Source organism: Erinaceus europaeus, chromosome 7 (assembly GCF_950295315.1).
Source record: "Erinaceus europaeus chromosome 7, mEriEur2.1, whole genome shotgun sequence".
Classification (NCBI taxonomy): domain Eukaryota; kingdom Metazoa; phylum Chordata; class Mammalia; order Eulipotyphla; family Erinaceidae; genus Erinaceus; species Erinaceus europaeus.
In genome coordinates this window covers 32,987,861-33,011,982 of record NC_080168.1, presented here as the reverse complement: position 1 = coordinate 33,011,982, position 24,122 = coordinate 32,987,861, and the positions used below count along the sequence as shown (strand labels likewise).

Here is a 24,122-nt window from a genome sequence, read left to right as displayed (position 1 = left end):
ATGAGCTGCTTCCCTGGCCCAAGCTTTTGTTTTAGATTTTCAGAGACAGAGATGAGGGGAGAGAGATACAGACACCTCAAGACAGGCCTACTACCCATGGGACTCCACCTATTTTTGTCTTTGGGGCTGTCTGTGTTGTTCCCACTTGATACCAGGGATCCAACCTACGGATTAGACATGGAAGGCAGGCACTCTACTGCTGAGCTGCCTCCTGGAGCCTAGTTACATTTATTGGTAAGAGAGAGAAGAGAGCTTTAAAGCCTCAGAGGAACCTCTCAGGCCTATGCAGAGAGACCTGGATTACACAACGTGAATACACTCCCACACACAGCCTGAACCTGAGTTTATATTTAATTTTTTAGTCTGTCCTGTTATTTTCTGCGACCATGAAATAACATCATAAAGGTGAGTGCATTTTATTATGAAAATTGCTGTCACATTCCAGCCAACATTCCAAAACAGTACATTTATTTTTTAATCAACACTTGTCTTGATTATAAAGTATAGAGCAGAAACCATGATTCTGTTTCAAAAGTGACCACCGCCTGCTGATGTTGACGCACATGAGAAGTGTAGTCCACATGCTCACCGGGGTGTGTAGATGAGATGAGGAACAGCACCAGGTTATTTAAAATAGCTACTAGTGTTATGTGTACAACGTAAACCAACCACTTATGACAGGACAATTTTTTTTTAAAGGAAAAAAACCAAAACACTAAAATGGTGAGGTGTCACAATACTCTGGAGATGGGGGAAGCCAAAGCTCCTTTCCTTTTCCTTCCCCTCTGAATTCAGTGCGAGACACAGTGCAGAGCTACAGCACTAGGCTGGGGGTGGTGTAGTTCTTGGCTGCAGTAGTTCCATCTTCATTGCCATTCCAAACGCAGACTCCATGCAGAGCTCTTTATAGGCCATGAGAAAGAGCATTTGCACATGGGCGGAGGAGGCTCCACAGCAGCTGAGAGTCTGTGTCTGAATTCCAGTGTATTAACCCTAGAGCCTTGTAGAAAACCAAGGACAAAATTCCTATGCTCTTTTAGTCCAGTCACAAGGCAGGAGATTCCTGTTTGGATGTGTTCCTTATTGGGGACTGGGTGAGGGAGTCACTAGAGAGAACTTCTCCCATCATGAATACCTTGGTGGAAAAGTCTAGAAAAAGTTAAAACTGCAGTTTGAAAGCCTCCCCTCCCCCTCACACACAGCAAAGATGCATGACACACAGCGATGCAAGAGATCTAGGAAGTAGTCTGCTCCTTGCCGGGAGGGCTGGGTACTGCAGGCAAAACAGAGATTCCAAATGGACTCATCACCTTCTTTATGGGAAGAAGTGCCACTGAGGACTTGTCTTAGAATTTCCTGTAGCTGGAATATTCTTTAGTGTAGGAAGGAGCAGGTCCCCCCCCCCCCCCCAACACACACAGTTGATGTGTGATATTTTAGGAACTTAACATAGGCCAAAGACTGGCCTACTTTGACTTCTGTCCTTTTTCATCCTCCCCTTTGAATGAGTCCCCCCCCCCCCCCTTGGGTTCAGGGCTCTACTCATTAATAAGGCTCAGAATCACAGTCAAAATAACACGTTCTATTTTCAACACCGCTACAGCAAGATGCCAGATGGTGCTGTGACACTCTACAGATAATCCTGTTGCCAAGCTTTTACGTAGCCTAGTTAAGCTTCTCGCGTTGGATCTGGTAGTAACATGCCTGGAAAAAAGTTTAGAAACAGTTTCAAATGGACTTTGATTTTATTCTTTTATTTTTTCAAAATTACATTGAAAGACATTGCATCAACTAGCAACACACTTTGGACTAAAAGAGAGACAGAGAAAGAGATATCCTTATTAATACAGATAGCCCAAGAAAAACAGTTGTTTTCACTCTATCTTCTTCTAATCTCGTACTCAAAGTCTATTTGCCTAGTCATATTTGTAAAGATAAAATTTTATGTTATCTACTAATTTTAAAACTAATTTAATTTTTACGAACCACTTAAGTGTTCCTCATAACATAATGCTTTGTTAAGGGTAGGCATTTAGAATATGCTCCTCAGCAGAAGGTGCACCAGGGAGTCGGGTGGTAGCGCAGCGGGTTAAACACACGTGGCACAAAGCTCAAGGACCGGCTTAAGGATCCCAGTTCAAGTCCCTGGCTCCCCACCTGGAGGGGAGTCGCTTCATAGGCGGTGAAGCAGGTCTGCAGGTGTCTATCTTTCTCTCCCCCTCTCTGTCTTCCCCTCCTCTTTCCATTTCTGTGTCCTATCCAACAACGATGACAACAATAACTACCACAATTAAAAAAAAGGGCAACATAAGGGAATAAATGTCAAAAAAAAGAAGGTGCACGAATAGCTCCAAGCAACACCTCCGATGTTTGATAATCATACAGATTAAATATCATAGTATCAGTCCAGACTTAGTGTCTAAAGATATGCAGGAACACATTTAAAAAAAAATTTTAAAGAAGCATCCCCAAAATATTCTGAAAATATTAAGGCTTTATAATTCTTGTAATCCAAAGAATTCAAATGATTTATTTCCCATCCTTTAATTCCTTAGGGTAAACTTCCTGGAGTAAGATTACTCCAGCTCCACAAACACTTACATTATTGTTGATATCAAGGCAAATAGCACTTGTTTCCTAGCAGGGTGACTGCTAATGTGCAAAGATTACAGATCTCACTACAGCACTGCCAGCACTGAGTATAATTTTTTTTGTTTTTTTTTCAGAGCACTGCTCAGCTCTGGCTTATGGTGGTGTGGGGGATTGAACCTAAGACTCTGGAGCCTCAGGCAGGACAGTCTCTTTGCATAACCATTATGCTATCTACCTCTGCCCACCAAGTATAATTTTAAAAGATACTTTGTAAATTTAGCAGACATTTTGTTTAAGTCTGCACTGCTATGATTTTCAGTGGTACTTGAACAGATTTCTACACAGAAGTGTATTAATTCTGTTTCTTCCATGGCGAGATTTTTAGAGATGTTCTTTGTTTAACAAAAAAACTGAGAATATGAGTTACTGGTAGTCAGCATTTTCTCCAATGTAATTTACTGTTTCCATATCATTGAATAGAAATGTTAATGGTATTTAAAGTTGTAAAGTTAAACAAAAAAAGAAAAAAAACTAGACCAGAGACCTGACACTAAATTCTGGTTTTTCCTCTTCTCCTTACCTTTTTTCTTAATTTTTTTTCTTACCTTTATTTATTTATTGGGTAGAGACGGCCAAAAATAGAGGGAGAGAGAGACAGAAATACCTGCAGCCCTGCTTCACCACTCATGAAGCTTCCCCCCTACAGGTGGGGAGGAGGGGCTTGAACCCAGGTCCTTGCTCATTATAACATGTGTGCTTAACCATATGTGCCACCACTTGGCTCCCCTTTTTTCTGTGTTGAAACTCTAAAGCATCTATACTTTGCTGTGTAGGCAATTTCGCTGTCCCTCTAAAACTGCTAACTATACTGATGCTACAGGCCACTTACTAAGTAACCTTTTTTCTCCCATTTTTGTGCTTAATGTTTCTGTATTTATACATACTTTTTTTTTTAATTACAATACTACCTGGATAGGGCTATTTCCTCTATTTACACACTTGTCTATTCCTGTTACAGTAATGTAGTACCTTAATTATTGCAATTTTCTAGTTTACAAACTGGCAAGAAGGGTCTATTTTCCTCGTCAGAAGTATTTTTGCTCTTTTTGACTTGAGGATTCTACCAAGTTTTAAGAAAAATCAAGGTGAGGGAACAGAAACAATCCCCAGAGAATTATACTTGCACAACATATGGTCACAGTGAATACAGGGAAAGAGAGAAGATGTGATTCAGAGTCTTTATGGATATATTGCCTTCTGTGCTGTACCTGAGCTGGTACGTTGCTCTCCTACTGAATACTTTTTGGGACCTCGTTTATTCTTTTCAACAACTACATAGATGGTTTGTATTTGGGTAGTGGATCATTTGTTTTAGTATTCTGAAGAACAAATTACTCCTCTATTTCATTTTAAGAGACCAAGGAAGTCCCAAATTTGATCCCCAGCCTAATATGCCCCAGAATGATGTCTTTCTTTCTGTCTCCTCTTTCATGACTAAGTCTTTAAAAATATTATCACCTTAAAAATTAATAATGCATGCTGTAAAAGCACTTAATATTTATATTAAATTTCTACGTAAAGAAATGGCTAATGATAGGTTTATAATATAACGAGAGATGGATTTTGATTTTAAAAGTTTATTAACATTGATATTTACCTTCAAGGTGGTGAACATTATACCCTGTTCCCCATGCTGAAGATATGGGTCCATCAGATCCTCAATGAGGTACACCTCAGAGCCCAGGTTCCTAATCCTGCCCCAAGGAGAAGGAGACATGGTTATAAGGTTTACATGCACATATTTTTTCTGAATCTAACTGAGGGGGGAAAAAAAAGTTCAACAAGAAGGTAATACCACTGTGGAATGGGTTAGCAGAAATGGAATTATTTCTAGTGGGAACATATTCATGTCATTAGCTCAGAAAAGGGAGGAAACTTGTTAGCATAGTAAGTCACTGAAATGAAAGACAGAAATGACTGGTCACCTGGCCCGCAGCACCACATATAAGAAAACAGGGAACAGGTCATCCATGGACCACAAGAAGTCTTCCTGAAGGGATGCCAGGACACTCTGAGAGATCTCTTCAAAGGTCTGCTGGATGACTTTAAGTTTGTCTGATGGAGTAAATGTCGTGCTGTTGTAAGGAAGAAGAAACGATCACAATGCCCTATGCTTTCTTTAGTAGGTGCTTTTGATATTGGAGGGATTTTTTTTGTTTGTTTGTTTTTCTCCAACATACTCTCACAGGGCTCATAAGCCTTAAGTTGGATGCACGAGGTAAAACAGATTCCTAGAGAAGCCCCCAGATAGCGGTGTTTCCCGTGGAGGGATTACTATGACACAGCTCATCTTCTTCTACTTATATGGGATCCTTTTAAAATCAATTAATTTCTATTTGACAGGTCTGAGAGAAATTGAGAGGGAAGGGAGATGACAGAGACAGAGACATCTGCAACACTGTCATCCATTTGTGAAGCTTTCCCCATGCAGATGGGGACTTGGGGGCTTGAATCTGGGTCCCTGCACATGGTGAATATGTGATTAAGACTTCTATGCTGGTTCTTTAGCACTTCTGAAAATGCAAGGGCCTTGTATAAACAGGATACAAGGCAAGCTGTCTCAAAGTAGTCTCATGCCAGGCTGAATTTGATATCACCTCATAGTAGAAGGAGATCTTTAGAACTTAAAGATCTCATTTATAGCTTAATAGATTACTGTTTTCTGTGATTTTTCTAACAAGTAATTATCTGATTTGCTTGCTTTGTCATGGTCATGACCCGGGTTCAAGCCAGACTACAAAGAAGGAGTTCTGGTGCTGTGACTAACTCTGTCACTGATTCCTATCTGAACAAGTTGGCCTGGAGTAGTGAATTACCAGCAATGACAAACAAACAGGAGAAAGGATGAAAGAAAACTACCTGATTTGCTGTAGACACTCAATGGCAGAGGCAAAACAGGCATCTTTTGTGGTTGGCAAGACCTATATAAAAAAAATTAAAGAATGCCAAAGAGGAAAGCTGCTTTTTGTAGTTAACAACGTGATAATGATGGCAGAGTACAGAAAGAGTGGAACTATTCTACCAAAATGAAATGGTTTTTTTTTCTCTCTTAAATTTCCCCCAATAATGAAAAGCATACTTTCTGAGTAAACTAAACATACTATACCTTTTTACTCTCGCCAAGGATTGACAAGGTCACTGGCCAAAATTTCCTGCAATGGAATTTATAAACTGTTAATATGGTGGTCCGGGAGGTGGCACAGTAGATAAAGCACTGGATTCTCAACCATGAGGTCCTGAGTTCAATCCCTGGCAGCACATGTACCAACCAGAGAAATATCTGGTTCTTTCTCTCTCTGCCTATCTTCTCATAAATAAATAAATAAATTCTTTTTCTTTAAAAAAGAATTTATCATAAACTGTTAATATAAACTACTGTTTTTCCTAGATCAACTGCCACAGAAACAGCTGATGGTTATACTGACTTCCCTGTCCTCATTTAAAGTATCTGTTTCACAGATAATTAAGTATTTATTAAAGCTTAACCTAAGAGTCTCTATCACATCACTAAGAATTAGTCATCCCCATATTCTAATAAGCTTATTCATTACAGATATTGCCAATAATTGGCCAGTTTCTTTCCTTCATCAGTTTCAATATTACATTGAAAAAAATTACTTTCCAATTAAACTTCGTTCATTTTTTTGGTAGCACAAATATTTAATTATTGGGTGGTAGGGTTTAGCTTTATTATAGCAGTAAAAATAAAGCACAGTTGCTCTGAAATTCCCTGGAGTAACAAGAAACAGAGCTCTACAACAAAACAGACAGACAAAACCTCCCCAAAAGTTACTTTTAAAACCTTAAAATTAGAAACTGCAGATGGGTAAGGAGGATGGAGACGAAGGGCAGGAAGGGAGTCAGTAGCTAAAAACAACTAGGTAAGACCTTCTGCGAATCTCAAGAGAAGGGGGCTGGCCGGTGGCGTTGCAGATTAAGTGCACATAGTGTGAAGTGCAAGGACCTGTGCAAGGATCCCAGTTCAAGCCCTCAGCTCCCCACGTGCAGGGGAGTCACTTCACAAGCAGTGAAGCAGGTATCTCTCTGTCTCTCTCATCTTTCCTAACCTTCTCAATTTCTCTCTGTCCTATCAAAAAAAAAAAAAAATGGCCACAGGAACAGTGGATTCATAGTGCAGGCACCATGTCCCAGCAATAACCCTGAGGCAAAAAAAAAACAACAACAAAATATCAGGCAGAATGACTCATATAATTTACACACACATGAAAACACAGAAGAATAGTCTCAGCTGTCATACTCACCTTCAAAAATTCTTAGAAGTAAAGATTATTAAGTCTCATTACTTGGCTGAATAAGACATATGCAAATAAATCAACTTCAAATCGTATGTATAGCTATATATCAAAGTACCAAATTCCTGATAGTGCTATTTGTATTTTAAATCAGAACCATTGATTCCACTCCCAACGACTAGGCACTTGCCTCTGGACCCCAAGAAAGCCAAGCAGGGCAGTATCTGGCTGCTTATTCAGTCGCAGGACACATTCCCAGTAGACGTCTTCCTCGCGATCATTATCCAGGGCATAAAGCATGAACAGCGGTGGGTAGAGGCGAGGTAGGAGCACAGGAAGCAGTAACCCGGAACTTGTGACCACGTAGCTGCAAAGCATTGGAAGAGAAGCATCAGTCACAGCCAGAGATCCTGTCTCTAGAGTGTGAAAGCAAAGGTGAGATCTGAGTAATGACCAACTGTGCTGTCACTCTGCATTTATATGTGGAACTGGCACAAGGGGTCGACCTATGGCCCTGGAGCTTTGTGAATTCTTTCCATTATTCAGGTTCTCACGGAAAAATCTACTGTTTCCATTTTTGAGGCTGACTGCTGTGGCTACTCCAGGGTCTTGTGATATCATTTTGCTAAGAGGTGTTTGAGCCCAGGCATTTAGAGGTACACTTTCATGTGTCTGGATAACGGAACTTGAGACTTAAAGTCGAACTTCAGAGATGACTGAGTTTAAACCATTTTAAATAAAACAAACAAACAAACAAAAAACCACAACCCTGAGATCTTACGAAATGAATTTTCCTTGAGATTCCTTTGGATAAGAACATATGGTCTCCACCCCTTTCCTCATGATCTCCACCCTGCTCCATTTACCCAGGCTCCGGTGACTCAGATCTGGAGTCTGACTTCACACTACAGAAGGACTTCCTTTCAGTTGGCAGGGGAGCAGAGAGAGGAATTGTGCTGCCCTCTTCAGGAAGCTCTGGAAATAAGAACCTAAGCAAGCAAGCAAACAGTATGTATGTAATATAGTAACAGTCACACCTTTAAGCATATACAAATAGATGACTAAGCCAGATGAACTTGCAAAATAAAAAAAAAGGTAATCAAACTGCCTCTCTCTCAGACTCTGAATATTACGGTGGTTATCAGAGAATGAAGAAGAGCATTTTGGGTGTGGTGACTTGTACCATGTGTGGGTGTGAAATCTTATAACTCTGTAGAACACTGTTACAACACTAATAAAAATCAAAAAATGGTTATTACACTTTTAAGAAATGAGCAAAAACACATTTCATTTTTTTTTAGTATATTTGAGGAACTATGTTACTATATCAAACTTGTTACTAAATAGCTGCCTGACTTTCCTAACTAATGCTTCTTACAGTGTGAGTGTCCCAGTAAAAACCCAATGAGAAACAAAACAAACATGTCTGTGTTTCTTATTTCTGCCTAGTTACTAAAGAATTCTGATCTGTATTACTGACAAATCTCATCTTAGGTCAATTTGTGCTACTTCTTTGAGCAGAGCACCATTATTTCAGAATATGAACAAACAAGAATAGAAACGATTAAAACACCTATCAAGAAAAAAAACTGATAAAAAATTCATAAATGTTTTCCACAGTCAAGTTGGTAAGAATAATTTTCTTCTTTATTTTATTTTTTGCCTCGAGGGTTATTTCTGGGGCTTGGTGCCAGCACTACAAGTCCACTGCTTCTGACAGAATTTTCTCTCTCTCTCTCTCTCTCTCTCATTTCTATTTGACAACACAGAGAGAAATTGAGAGGGGAAGGGAGACAGGGTAGGGGAGACAAAGACACCTGCAGACCTGCTTCACCACTCATGAAACTTTCCCCCAGCAGGTATGGCATAGGGACTTGAACCCAGATCCTTGCACGTGGTGATATGGTGCTTAAATGGGTTTGCCACTGCCTGGCCCCCTAAAAACCATTTTCTAAATGATGAACAGATAAGATGTTAAGAATTTCTCTTCTGGGCTTTGAATTTGGACTGGATTTTTTTTTTTTTAATCTCCAAATTTTTCTATGCAAGTAGTAGGCTCTACTATAAACAAGTTTATTGTCTTTATTTTTGTAGACTTAGGCCTTACCCCTGTCCCCTCTGTTTCTACTTTTACAGCTGAGAAAACTGAAAGAGGTCAGTCAATGTTTCATTATTGTTAGGTTGTCAGAAACGTCATGACATTTTTCTATCAGAGAAAAAACACTCCTATCCTACTGACTTTTTCAGTGACCCCCTGAAACCTGAAACATTCATTCCCAAATGCCCATTTAAAAAATCAGTTTTGAGGCTGATAATATGAGGAAGGTTTCTAGGGCAAATCCATACACTTTCCCATAATTATCTCAGTTTAGTAGCAACCAGTGGGTTTAGACTCTGTGAGGGGCCCTGAATCTCACAAGCTTGAAAAATGGCTTACTGGCTGGACTTGAAGGCATTTTCTGGCTTGTCTTCCTAGCTACTCCACCATCTCTGCTCACCTATTACCTCCCTGTCAGAGGCCTTAGCCTTCTGGTTAAAGCAGCGGCCTCTTAACTTCAGGTTCATCTTTCTTTTCTTTGTTACATGACACTACTTGACACACTGTACATTTTGTTTACACCATCGCCACCAGAATGTGAGGCCCCTTGAGAAGAATACATATTCTGAGTGGTCATGAGATAGAACAGAAATACTCAGGGGCAAAATTTCACCTTGGACTTTATTTGCTCCGTGGTTAGAGATGAAATATAAGTGTGTTTCAAGTAGGGGTGGGGAAATCACTTGGTCTGACCCTGCCAAGGTTAACTGCAGGATGGACTCAAAATTTAATAAGTCTAGGAGCCTTTTTCCATAGCAACATCGGTACTAATTTCTGAGCTGATAATTTTTGTTTTGTTTTGTTTTTTATACCAGAGCACTGCTCAACTCTGGCTTATAGCGGTGCAGGCAATTGAACCTGGGACTTTGGAGCCTGAGGTTGGATAGTCTCTTAGCATAACTATTATGCTATCTACCCCCCCCAAGGTGATAATTTTATATGACCCATGAATGGTGTTATACATACCCAAGTGGCCCTTGGCAGAAAAAAGGCTCCTCACCCCTGGTCTAGAGATTAACTATGAGTACAACCACTATACTGTATACCAAAATTAAAATCAGACATTTATTTTAACCTCTTAGCATTCTAACAGAGTAAGAAAAGCATAAAGGGAGGAAGGAGATGGCTGCGGTTCATCTTTTTGTCTTTAGAGAATAACCACTAAGTAAAACGTGTTTCCATTATAAAATACATTTCAGAATCTGTGGTATAAAAACCACTTTCTTACTGGATGATTTTTATGATAAAGGAGAACAGTAATGATTCTTCATAACTTTTTAAAAAGTTTTTTTTATATTTATTTCCTTTTGTTGCACTTGTTGTTTTATTGTTGTAGTTATTATTGTTGTTATTGATGCCGTCATTGCAGGATAGGACAGAGAGAAGTGGAGAGAGAGGAAGACAGAGACGGGGAGAGAAAGATAGACACCTGCAGACCTGCTTCACCACCTGTGAATCGAACCCCCTGCAGGTGGGGAGCCAGAGGCTCGAACCAGGATCCTTAAGCCGGTCCTTGCGCTTTGTGCCACGTGTGCTTAACCCGCTGCACTATCGCCTGACTCCATACAAATTTCTTATCTCTACATTCAGAGTGAAGATATTCCAACTTCAGTTTAAACTTATAGACTTCCAAGACAACGTTCCTACCTCACCAGCTGGAACATGCGTTTAAGGTAGGACTTAATCTCCTTCACAGCCTCTTGTAATAACCTGCGGTTGGCTCCCACGCCCACATATGTCATTCTATACACTGCGACCAGTGTCTCCATGAGCCTGCCCAGGGGGTGCATCGGAGTGTCACAGGCCTGAGCAAGAAGAGCATCACAGAAGTTGGTTAATGAGCACTAAGGACAGAGCAGTCAATAGTAATTCCACAAATAAGTAATTTTCAAAATGATAGTAAAAAAAAAAAAAAATCAACACGTATATATACTACATTAAGTTCACTAATTCTCTTTACCATACATCCATTTCATCGTGACTAAAACTTCTTCAAGGTATAATGTGGGGTCTGGGGGGTGGCGCACCCAATTAAATGCACATAGTAAAGCGCAAGGACCCACACAAGCATCCTGGTTTGAGCCCTTGGCTCCCCACCTGTGTGTGTGGGTCACTTCACAAGTGGTGAAGCAGATGTGCAGGTGCCTTTTTTCTTTCCCTCTCCTCTTTCATTTTCTCTATCTTATCCAATAAAATGGAAAAATTGGCCACCAGGAGCAATGGATTTATAGTGTTGGCACTGAGCCCCAACAATAACCATGGAGGAAATTAAAAAAAAAAAAGTGTAATGCAAAAACAAAACCCACCAACAAGAACAACAACAAAAAAAAATGAATAAACTGTCAAGACAGTTTAGCAGTTTATCCAACAGACTCTCCCATGCTCAAGGCTGTGACGTCCCAGGTTCAATCCCTGGCACCTCTGTAAGCCAGAACTGAGCAGAATTCTAGTAAGAAACAAGCAGATAAACAGCCCCCACAAAAACCCTCAGCTGAGTCAGAAACTTTCAAATACTTGAATTTTTCTGAAAGGATGAGTCAGTCAATCATAATCACACAGACTAGGAATTCCTAATCTCTTAACTCAAAGAATCCTTTTTAACATCATGGGACCACTGCTTTGGAATGAAGTGATATAAAGTAATATTAAAAGAAATAAACACAGCTTAAGTTTTACCAGAGAAAAATCATTCATACATGTTGTTGGAAAAGACATGACCTACTTTTCTATGTTTTCCTGTGCAAAAGTACATCATGATTTTTGACAGCCCAATGTATATGGAGTATTCCTTGTTACTGGAAGCAAGATAGCTACTTCTTACTATCTGGTACAGCTGTTCTTCCGCTCCCCTCGTGTCTCTTACTACTTCCCCCTGCACCCTCACGCCCGTGTATGGCATACTTTAAACATGGCTGGCTACGCGATTTGAGAAGGAAGGGGAGTGCGTCAGCAGTGGGTGAGGGCAGCCTGCTTTGTATTGAGCTCTCTAGTTTGCTACTACTGCTAACAAAAAAACCACTTAAAAGCTGTCCAGTTTTGTAAAGCCCCCTTGAGAACTTTGACTCTGGCTTACCTTTATTAAATATTTCTTGATATCATCGTATTTCTCCACAGAGAAGGCACCAACATGCTTAGGGATGTACTCCAAGCTCTCTAGTGTCTGAGTCTGTGAACGACTCAGTATCTCTGGACTATAAAAAAGAGGAAAGGATATTATACACTGCACTCAACAAAGCAAGATAACAACAATGTGCATGTGAAACACAGCCACCAGCCTGTGGTGGTTAGTTATCTCAGTCTGAAAATCTCAGCTGAGGGAAAAACCATCTCTTCTGAGGCCTTATGAGAAAAAAATAAAGAGAGATACAACTACTGCATAGGAAGGGAGTGCAGCACGTAGCATCTCGAACTGTGTGCCCACCCAAAATGCTCATACGTGGTGACTAACCTGTGATTAGGTTACTTGATAAGCGTTAAAACACTGCATTTGCTGTTGTTCCTTTGCAACGATTAAAAAAACTAAGGAAGATTTTAGTACAGTATAAACCATGACATTAGGAAATACTACCTGACATAAAAGACTACGTAACGTTAACTTGAAGGGAAACCTGCTGATAGACTAGTCAGTGGCAAAAGAAAATGGAAATAAAAGGGAGAGCTGAGGGAGGAAACATAGTTGGGCAAAGGAAGAAAATTCAATAAGCTGGAGAAGCAGGAGAGGAGGGACACCGCGCAACAAGTGGCAAAGGAGGCACAGAGGTGGTAACGGGAAGCTGTGGGTGAAGAGGTGAGGACAACACTTGTCACTAAGCAACAGGAAGCTGATCGTGGCATTTTAGCACTAGACTCCAACCAACGTGCAAGAATGCACACTCACCATACTATTTTAGGTAAGTATAACATTTCTGACGGCAACAGGGCTTTACAGCAAATTTGATCTGTTCAGTTCCCGAAAACATATAATACAGTGGTTAATCGAGTTTCACTGGAGGCAGAAAATTTCCATCTACACTAAAGTGCTACTAGCAGTGAAGGCTAACTATCTGTATCACGCACAGGGGCAAGTCCACAGTTCTCACAAAACATTCTGGGAGTTTCCATTTATTCTATAGTAGAAGGTAGAAAACAAAAAACAAAAAAACAACCCATCAGTGTCATGAATGTAAGACAACGTCCAATTATCATTTATTTCAAATGGGGGTGGGGGACACGTGTTTTTATACTACAGGTCTTAGCAATTTCTTTAAGTCCAAACGCTAAGGAATGCTTATGGGAGCTTTTGGCCAAATTAAAGATTAAAGGAATGTGGGGGCTGAGGGGGGCTGTAGTAGAATACACATCTTGCATGCATGAGGTCCTGGCTCAGCCCCTGCCACTGATGACAGAGTTGTGCTCTGGTCTTGGTCTGTCTCTCTCAACAAATATGTCTATTTGAAAGGATAAGGAAATGGGAAGAAAGGCAGATGGAGAAAAGGAAAGAAAATGAGAAAAAAGTAGGGGAAGAGAAATGAAAGAGGGCATCTGTATTTTGTCTTCCAGCATCTCTAAGATTGTTGTGCCACTCTGTCTGGTCCCCCCAGGCTTTTCTGGTGACAAACATGCAACTACTTGAATAGTTCTTTCCCTATAGGTGATGCCTCCTTCCCTCTAGTTACTTTCAATTTCTTCCCCCTCAATCTGAACACAGTGTGTCTATAAAGAGATGTTTGCTTTATCCAGGAGGTAGTTCACTCAGTCTCTTAAATTTGTAGTCTCATATTTTTGTTTTTTCCACTAAACTTGGGCAGTTTTTAGCCAAAATTTCTTCTAATACATATTCTTTATCCCTGCAATACTCTTCTTCAGGTTACAAATATTAGGCTTTTAGAATTGGGAGTTCTGGAACAATGATGATAGGGATTGCCCCACTCTCTGAAGGGAGGTCCAGTCAGCCTATTCTGCCAACTCAAGGAAGACAGGTCCTGAAATGAGTGCAGCCCAGAATGATCCTAGCAATGGCCATCGAATGTGAGCTCTGACCTACAGGGATACAGAGGTTACACAGACTTCTGTGCTGAATATGGGCCCCAGATCAGATCGATGGGGTTTACAGTTAACAGTATATACTTTATATACTCTTCCCATATTTGGCAGCTATTCTCTTCCTCAATCTAGCTTTCTAGTCCAATTTTCAACTCTTGACACCATCTCCCCAGATAATACCTTTAGCCCACCTGCATGTTAGCTGTTGGTCTCAGGTAACATCAGTAAAGTCATGGCCTCCTTGGAATATACTTAAAATAGACTCCCTAACTTTTTCCAAAATGGAGACTCCAAATCTCATCTGCTATATTCTTACTTTTAAGCTCATGATTATTAAACAGTTTGTTCTGCTTTATATCTTAATGCTTTTCAGCCATTAAGTTGCAGATGCTACTAAAATGCCAACCTGACTTCCCTGAGCAGACACCTCACCAATGTGTCCAGGAACCCAACCTTCACAGAGCCCTGCCTCATTAGGGAAAGAAAGAAACAGGCTGGGGGTATGGATCCACCTACCAACACCCATATCTAGCAGAGAAGCAATTACAGAAGCCAGACCTTCTACCTCTGTACCCATAATGATCCTGGGTCCATGCTCCCAGAGGGATAAAGAACAGGAAAGCTTCCAATGGAGGAGATGAGATAGGGGACTCTGGTGGTAGGAATTATGTGGAATTGTATCCCTCTTATCCTATGGTCTTATCGATCATTACTAAATTAAAAAAAAACAAACAAACTGGAGTTCCTCGAATCTGTTACAATTTTTCCCAGTTTGGATAATTTATATATTTTATTAGCGATTTACAAAATTGTAAGATAAACAGGGGCATAATTCCATGATGTTCTCACTACCAAGTTCTGTGTCTCTATTCCCTTCTAGTGGAAACTGCAATAGTTTCCGCCAGGCCACAGGTATGAGCTGACTATATCTATATTTTTGTCCATTTTTATTCACTTCCGTGGTCCTGCTTTTTTCCTTTTCTAAGTCATACCTTTCTATTAATCTGTTTCCAAATTCACTGACACCTCTGCTATCAGCTCTGTTCTGCTACTGAATTAAAACATTTTGTTATTACATTTTTTTTTCCAGTTCTAAAATTTTAGTTTGGTTCTTCTTTCCATCTTCTACTTCTTTGAATTCACTTTCAATTTTAATATATGTCTATCCAACCAAATGCAAAATTAACAGATGAGTGGTTAAAGAAGTTGTGGTACAGATACACAATGTAGTATTTATTACTCAGTTTTGAGAAAAGATACAATCATGTGTTTTGCTATCACATGAATAGAACTGGTGCTGGGGAATCATGCAAAAATGATTGAACTCAGAAGGACAAATACCAGATGATCTCATTCATGTATGGGATACAAAGAAACAAAGCCAAGAACACACGAAAATCAAGTGAAAGCAAGCCCTCTGACTGGCTACAGAACTGAGGCCTTCCAGAGTAAACAAAGGTTTAAAACTGCTCTCTCCAAAGGCCCTGCTTCTAAGTCTGGCCCTTGGCTAGTGCCTGGGAACTAAGCTTCCTAAAGTTCCCTGTAATTATATGAACCATTTCCTAACTGATAAGGCATTTTGCTGTCTGCAGGCTTGGAAGTGATTTATGGTGAACATCTGTTTTCTTTTTTGGACTATGGAATCTGGTAGCTGCTAATAAGCACAGGGAGCATAAGCTTTGTGAGTAGTTCCCAAGAAAACCTGTGCACACTATCTCCAATGGGCTTACCAGAGTGGCCCATGTTCAAGAGTGGCAGCATCTCCCCTTTGAGGAGGCTGTGCTCCATGTGACCCTCTTACAGAAGGGAGAGAGAACAAGGGAAATTCTCTCTGCATTAACACAGAAGGGAGCAATTCTTCCTGTCTCTGTCTTTCTGCCTTATGAGCTGGCTATAGATGCTTAGTGTGAATCTCGTACCTATGAATTCAACTATATACTGAATCTTACACGTCCCTCTAGTGAATCGCTGAATGTGTGGATGATCTTGCAAATCTCAGCTAACAGATGATAGACTTGTTTCAGGTTTCTGTGAGCTACGGTTCCAATTCAGTTTACTTCTCAAAGCCTTGGGGTCCTATTAGGTCTGGCCTCTGAAAGTAACACTCATTGGTCAGTCTGGGATGTGGGAACAAGTCTAACAAGTGTCTCCTATACAAAGCAGAATCAAATCACATAAATGCAGGCCTTAAATGAGCCCAGGAATTCATAAGCAATTTTATACATGTGTTTCTAGAATGCCTCTTTCTCCAGCTAACCCCTCCAGCATTTCCTGGTTCCTCTGGCCAGAATCCACACTTAGATCCAATAGAGAAGAGACAGAATGGCCTGTCTACCTCAACTACCACTGCCACCATGCCAAGTTATGCAGATTGTTTCCTAAGACGCCAAACCTAAGATGTCAACCTCCCAACTCCTCTAATCTGGTGAGATCTTTCCTAACACATGGGACTACTTGGTTCCATTTCAGATGGCGCATCATCTAACAAAGTTACAGATACTAGGTACAGGCTAGGGTACCGGTATGTATACTTGCTTATGTATCCATAAACAAGGGACAATTTTATATAACTCAAAGTACTTAATAGCTTTCTGTGATTACATTTAGCCCTAATAAGCTTGGCGATCTAGTAGAAAAGCCCCCCGCCCAAAAAAAAAAAAAAAAAAGACCCCATAAGCCTAACACTGGTTGGATACAACAGATGACTCTTGATGCTTTAACAACTAGGAGAAAGTCTAAACTCATCAGATAAAGAACTACAAAAGCTGGACAAGAGCAAGAGACTGGCTGGCTCACTTAATGTTGGCCTTTACTGGTCAATACCAGACTACCCCATCATCTGGGACTCTAGTCAGGGAATTCTGGGATTCCTACACAGATACGGTGGGCCTAGACCTATTTCAGGAACATCATCATAAGCCCTCTTGTGGGCCGCTAAGGAAAACGGTCCTCCCTATAAAGTAGCAATGGTAGGGAGTGTCCCAGTCTCCGAAGAAGGGCTGGGTCATCCTATCCTGCCAAGGAAGACTGGTCCTGAAATGAGTGCAGCCTAGAATGTCCCCAGCTATGACCATGACTGTGAGCTCAGTCTGATAGGGATACACAGTCTTCTGTGCTACATATGAATATATATGGGACCTGAGTCAGGTTGATGGGGTAAATAGTTAATTTATTTTATTTTTTTAATATTTATTTACTATTTTCCTTTTTGTTGCCCATATTGTTTATTGTTGTTGTTATTATTGATGTCATCATTGTTGTTAGATAGGAGAGAAATGGAGAGAGGAGGGAAAGACAGAGACGGGGAGAGAAAGACAGACACCTGCCTGTGAAGTGACTTCCTTGCAGGTGGGGAGCCGGGGACTCAAACCGGAATCCTTACGCGAATCCTTATGCCGGTGCTTGTGCTTCACGCTACGTGATCTTAACCCACTGTGCTACCACCCGACCCCCAAATAGTTGATTTTATTCCTAGATTTTTTTTTTTTCCAGATTTGGGAGCCACTCTCTGCCCTAATAAAATTTCTAGCCTTATTCTCAACTTTGACACCATCTTCCCAGACAGTATTTTCAATCCACCTCCATGTTAGCTATCAAACTCAAGCAAAAACTGCAGAAGTCATGAGCCCCTAGAAAGTACCTAAAATAAGCTTCCACACTTTGTCCACCCTATGAACCCTGTTCTATTCCTACTTTTTGGTTCTTGTTCATTAATCATTTTGTCCAGCTTTATATCTTAATGCCCTTCAGTTATCAAGTTACAGATGCTATCATCAAGGTACCCTGGAACCTCACCTCTGCAGAGCCCTACCCCACTGGGGCAGGGTACAAACAGGCTGGGGGTATGGATCCATATCCGATCCAGAAACAGAATGCTTTTTTCCCCATGTTTCAGATTAGAGTTCAGGCTGAGGAATACTGAAGTTAATAATCTTAGTTCTTGGTAAACTCCCCACTGGTTCACTTGGACTTTGTATTCAAATGTTCTTCCCCAAACACACTTGTTGATATTCATTTTTTAGAACTTTCAAGTAGCTATCCATTTATTCTCCTTGGGGTATTATAGCTGAATTTAGTAGAAGCCAGGGGAGTGTTTATTTTTTATTTATTTTTACCAGAATATTGTTCAGTTCTAGTTTATAGTGGTGCAGGGGATTGAACCTGGCCTCAGGCATCAGAGTCTCCTTGCATGACGATTATGCTATCTTTCCTGCCCACCATTTACTTTTAAATTAAGACATAAATTTAAATGAAATTGCAGCAAGCCCCTACTACTTGTGGTTTCCAAGTCTCATCTTCCTAACATTCTCTGCTCTGTGCTGGACAGGCATGATCTCACCTGTCTTTGTGCTGGCGCCGGTTGGTGGTCAGGGCCACAGCAATACTGTCCCATGCTTTCCAGACTTCTCCTTGGCCTGCATTCTCACAGCCCAGCTGACGCCAGCACTCATCAAACACTGCTTTCCACTTCTCATCAGCTGGCACTGCCAGGTTTCCAAGTTTCCTGCTAATAAAGTCATGTCAAGCTTTGATTAATCATTTCTCTTGTGGGAAAGAGAAACTCTCTTAATATAGAAAGGAAAAACTTCTGTGACAATGAATTTCCTAGACTGATGGTAGTTCTATTTTTAAAACATTATGTAAAAAAGTTAAAGTGATGATTTTTAATTTTTATTAAAGTGTATGAATTATTAAATATAAAATACATCAGAAGTGACTTCTTGGCTTTCTACATTTTCATAGAAGAAATTCTATAAAACTCCTGAGAAAACAAGGATTTTGGTGCTTTTGCACATAACTGGAATTATGAAATGCATTACAGAGTGGGTTCTGAAAGCACTGTCAGAACAAACATGGAACAAAAATAGATCAAGCTCTCATCAGAACAAAGAATCTGAGGTGCTACCAAAATACAAAGCTAAAGCCAGAATCAATAAAGGGAAATAGACATAAGCCAAAAATTTGGAAGCAGAACACAATTCTCCTGGAGACTTTTAAGATTTTCCTTTTTCTCCACAAATGAGTATATTTTGGTTGGTGTATAAATCTGATCCTACTTTTCAAAAGCAAGACTAGTGGTTCCTTTTCAGATGATTCTCTTTCAATCATTATTGCCACATATAAAACTTGATTTTTTTCTTAAGATTGCAATTTTAAGCATCTGTTCTATGAAGCTATATTCTAAGCCATCAGTACAGGTTTAGTTACTCATTGATGTATTACCCAGCTTTGATTAAAAAAAGCTAACAAAATATTCAATAACTAACCCAGAATTAACACAAAATACTCACAAAACTTTGGATTTATCTTTGTCACTCTCATAAAGAGTAGGTTTGAAGTAGCTACCAGTGACTTTTATTCCAGATCCCCATTCTCCACTAAAATATCCTTCAATATAATCTCCATTGGGCATAGTCAATGTTCCCTACGTAAGTCAGAGAAAAATGTGAAATTAGAGACAATGGAAAATCTGAATTGACCAAAAAGAACGTAGAGAATCATTTCACAAAGTAATACTTGAGCTCAGAGAACTTCACTGTTTAGTACTCCAAAACATTTAAATAGACAATAAAATAAAACCAAAATTTCACAAACTCAGAAAACTGAAGTGGACAGAACCCTTTCCAACTCATTGTGTGAAACCAGCATCAGCTGGCACCCAAAGACAGAATGTAAACCATTACCTCATAAATACAGATGCAACAATCTGGAACAAAACTCATTTACATCCAGAAATGTTGGTATGCTTCTAATTCTGCTTTTAAAAACCCCTTCTGTTTCATTTGGTTTAATCCCCCCTGCATTCTATTTACATAACACTGTATTCTATTTACATAACCTCTGTTAACAAGCACCACCCTCCCTCCAGGGCATTGGTGGTTCAGTGGTAGAATTCTTGCCTGCTCCGCCCCCTCTCCTTGTCATACCCTGATTTTCACCAGTCACTTTTCTCTCCACCCCCCTTCTCTGCGTCGCATCCTGTTCCCACCCTACTGAGCTAGTATATTTATAAGGACAAGATTGTTTGTAGTAGTTTAGTTTAGTCTAGCTTGGTATAGATTGCGCTGCATCCTGCATGAATAAAGAGATACTGCGTACAACTCAACCATGAGTCCCTGGTTGTCTGTCTCCTCTCTAGAAGCCAGCCCGTCGAAAACAACATATGGCGCCTACAACGTGGGACCGGACCTGCGCCACTCCCAGATAAGTGAAGACTTTGCCTACCTATGCACTATGGTCTTCTCTTCTGCTTATGAAGAGGTTTACCAAAGCCTCTACTGTTTCATCATGAGACACTTACTCTGTCTCTGGAACATTTTGCTCTGGGCCACACTTTGTTTCCCTGACTGGGAACTTCGGTTTCTTGTGACCCTAATCATAGAGCTTGGGAGATGCACGGAGATTTCTCCTTGGACTTTCTGGATTCCCTCTCCCATGTTTCCTGAGGAAAAGGACTACATTTTGCTCCGGGCCACAATTTGGTTCTTTATGACCTTGACGTAGACCTTGGGATATGCATGGGGATTTCCACTGGGACTTTCTGGACTTCTTCTCGAATGTTTCCCATGGAGAAGGACTACTCTAATTTGAGGAACGTTCTCCAGTACCCTGGCAGTCCCCAAGAATGGAGACACGTGGTTAGTTCTACTCTCCTGATTGGATTCTTTGTTTGATGGGAAGACGCTTTTAAAAGTAGATGCCTGAAGCAATACAGCAGGAACAGTCAGAAGCACCCTAAATGGAATTTTGAGGAGCTTTTTGGACTAGGACACCCTCCAGGGACTCTTGATGCTACATGTTTTGTTTGACAAGTAAGTGAATTTCAGCTGTCAAGTCTTCACATGAAAAAGCATCTACTCAAATGGAATTCCTGGAAATCCATTTGGATCCTGTTCTCTGACATCGCCCACAAGATGGAATGACTAAAACACACCCCCGAAAACCAATGATGTGACCTGGCACGACCTGAAGAAACAGATTCACAGACTCCAAAGATCACTCTCTACAGAAAAGCAGAATTCTGGTGGCCAACATTCCCCATCGAGACAGACATGCAGCGTTTCATCCCTTGGCATTTTCTTCTGTGGTCAGCTACTTTGGACTGACACCTCCATCGGACTTACTGGTACACGCTGCTGTGTTTCTCAAAGACTAACTTCAGCCAATTGCCTTGAGACTTTATAGACCATGTCTCCTCGCCTGCAGGCTCTGCTCCCAGAGACAGAAAACTCTCCCTCCTTATTAGGTTATGCCCACAGAGGCAGGAAACGCCCTTTGAGGCAAGAGATGCCCCCAGAGGCATGAAGCGCTCCCAGAGGCAAGAAATGCCCTTTCGCCTGCTAGGCCTTGCCCTTTGAGACAAGAAACGTTCCCCTTGGCATCACACTGGTTATTGCTGCTCACCTATTTTGTTTTCCATGTCTTATGCCAGTTCTTTTGAAAATGCCTGTACGATATAGGTTTCTGTTCACCCCACAATCCTGATACTATGGCCATTAGTTAAAAAGAAAGGGGGAATTGTTGGTATGCTTCTAATTCTGCTTTTAAAAACCCCTTCTGTTTCATTTGGTTTAACCCACCCTGCATTCTATTTACATAACACTGTATTCTATTTACATAACCTCTGTTAACAAGCACCACCCTCCCTCCAGGGCACTGGTGGTTCAGTGGTAGAATTCTTGCCTGCTCCGCCCCCTCTCCTTGTCATACCCTGATTTTCACCAGTCACTTTTCTCTCCACCCTCTCTGCATCGCATCCTGTTCCCACCCTACTGGGCTAGCATATTTATAAGGACAAGATTGTTTGTAGTAGTTAATTTAGCTTAGCTAGGCTTAGATTGTGCTGCGTCCTGCATGAATAAAGAGATACTGCGTACAGCTCAACCATGAGTCCCTGGTCGTCTGTTACCTGCCCGTGAAGCCAGCCCGGTGAGAACAACACAGAAATACACATACCATAACAAGTATGAATTATCCCAGAAAAGACAAGGTGCATTAACATCAGATAACGCAATACAACAGACAATATTAGTAACACAAAGGGTAAAAAAAACCACATGGTTGGGAGCCAGGCAGTGACACAGCGGGTTGGGCGCACGTGGCACCAAGTGCAAGAACCAGTGTAGGGACCCCGGTTCGAGTACCAAGCTCCCCACCTGTAGGGGGTTCACTTCTCAAATGGTGAAGCGGGTCTGCAGGTGACTATCTTTCTCTCCCCTTCCCTGTCTTCCCCTCCTCTTTCTATTTCTCTCTGTCCTATCCAACAACAAGGACAGCAATAACAACAATGATGATAAACAAGGTCAACAAAAGGGAAAAAAATTAAATAAATAAATAAATAAAAAACATTAAAAAAAACAAAACATGGTCATCTCAAAGGACACAAAAGAGGTCCTTTAGCCAAATCTGAAACTCATGAGTGATATATATATATCTCAACAAATTAGGAGCAACAGGGATCTACCCCAGTCCAACTAATCTATACATATTAAAAAAAAAAAAAAAAAAACCTTTGGCATGGTCTGGGAGGTTGTGCAGTGGATAAAAGCACTGGACTCTCAAGCGAGAGGTCCTGAGTTCAATCCCTGGCAGCACATGTACCAGAGTGATATCTAGTTCTTTCTCTCTCTCTTCCTAGCTTCTTCATCACTAAATTAAATTAAATTAAATTAAACCGTTGGCTGACATTATACTTCAAGGTAAAAGACTGTATGCTTTCCCCCCTTAAATTGAGAACAATGCGATGATGTCCAGTCTTAGCACATTTATTTAGTGCTCTACTGAAGAGTGTTGGCAATGCAATCACACAAGAAAAATAAATGAAAGCTTCCAAATTATATTTCTAGGCTATCTACCCTCAGGAAATGGAAACATTCATACAGGAAGTTAGATTCAAATGTTTTCAGCAGTATTATCCATAATAGTATATAATTCGAGATAACGGAATGCCATCAACTTGTGGTAAACAAAATGTGGTTTGGGAAAAACATGTTATGTGATTCCACTTGAACAAAAGGGTCTAGAGCAAACGTGCAGTGTGACAAAGTCCATGAAAGACTATTTGGGACTGGAGGTAGAAACAGAGTGATGCTGAAGGGTGGGAGGGGTCTCTGTATAATGTAAACGTTCTAAAACTGGGGTATGGTGATAGTGGTACGAATCTGCGTAACTGCCAAAAATTACTGAAACATACACATAAAGTGGGTAAACATCTTGGTATGGAAAGTCCAAAGTTAGTGAATAATCAACATACATTCACATTATATACCACATAATCATATTTAGGGAAAGAATCAAACTAGTTTCCAACCTTTCCAGTCAGAGTCCAATCATCTGAAAATTCTCCTTCATAGATAGTATCGTCTTCAGAGAGCAAAACTCCATTTCCCTGTGTGAGCAAACACAAGCCACACCACAGAAATCTGCTGAGTCCATGTAGCCACATGCCCCTCCCCAAACCTGAGATGTAAAAAACAGTGCTGGAAAGGCAGAGCATAACTTCAGAGTGAGGATAAATTAAGAGTGACGGGAGGAGCTGATGTATCTCAGTGTTGGAGCAGAGGACTTACACACCCGAGGCCCCATCAGCATGTCAGTGCTGAGCAGTGCCCAGAAAAGTAAACAAATCTTTAAAAAGCAGAAAGTATAGAAGGGTTTTAAAAGTCAACAGGGCTGGAGAGGTGATTCCAGGGGTGCATAGCTAAGAGACCTGCATGATATCTAGGACACCCCAGGTGATGGAGCTCTCTCTCCTAAATATTAAATAAACACTCAACTGTATCTCTGTCCACTCACCATCATTTTATTGAGGTGAAAGTTGCCTTCATAGTATAACCCAAATTGGGTAACGACCACACCATTCCCCTGACAGACATCATCTTGCCACATTCCCATGTACTTTTCTCCCCTGCAAAAACATAGGACAGAAAATAAAGAGAGCATAAAAAATACTAATGATCACAGCTTCATGTGGACAAGACAAGGCATGGTAGCCCTCACTGTATCCTTCTGATTTTCCTGCCTCTGCTTTTAGCATTCTCAAGGGCCCTGCTGACTAGCCTTTTATGGAGGCCTTGAACTTGAAATAACCGGTGTGT

The 24,122-nt window shown here is 40.7% G+C and overlaps 1 protein-coding gene across 1 annotated transcript in view; it reads right to left on the bottom strand.

Annotated features, from left to right (window-relative positions):
• Nucleotides 1-400: 400 nt before the first annotated feature.
• ALS2 (alsin Rho guanine nucleotide exchange factor ALS2) overlaps nucleotides 401-24,122 on the bottom strand; it is a 97,922-nt gene continuing 74,200 nt past the window's right edge. The window contains exons 22-35 of the mRNA XM_060193494.1: nucleotides 23,821-23,975; nucleotides 23,336-23,413; nucleotides 19,317-19,450; nucleotides 18,365-18,532; nucleotides 12,077-12,194; nucleotides 10,651-10,808; nucleotides 7,772-7,894; nucleotides 7,096-7,272; nucleotides 5,759-5,804; nucleotides 5,512-5,573; nucleotides 4,578-4,727; nucleotides 4,250-4,346; nucleotides 3,622-3,712; nucleotides 401-1,704 (exon numbers count right to left, since the gene is read on the bottom strand). Of these exons, the coding sequence (XP_060049477.1) occupies nucleotides 3,623-3,712; nucleotides 4,250-4,346; nucleotides 4,578-4,727; nucleotides 5,512-5,573; nucleotides 5,759-5,804; nucleotides 7,096-7,272; nucleotides 7,772-7,894; nucleotides 10,651-10,808; nucleotides 12,077-12,194; nucleotides 18,365-18,532; nucleotides 19,317-19,450; nucleotides 23,336-23,413; nucleotides 23,821-23,975 (1,556 nt within the window). The 3' untranslated portion in view covers nucleotides 401-1,704; nucleotide 3,622. The remainder of the gene's footprint in view (nucleotides 1,705-3,621; nucleotides 3,713-4,249; nucleotides 4,347-4,577; nucleotides 4,728-5,511; nucleotides 5,574-5,758; nucleotides 5,805-7,095; nucleotides 7,273-7,771; nucleotides 7,895-10,650; nucleotides 10,809-12,076; nucleotides 12,195-18,364; nucleotides 18,533-19,316; nucleotides 19,451-23,335; nucleotides 23,414-23,820; nucleotides 23,976-24,122) is intronic.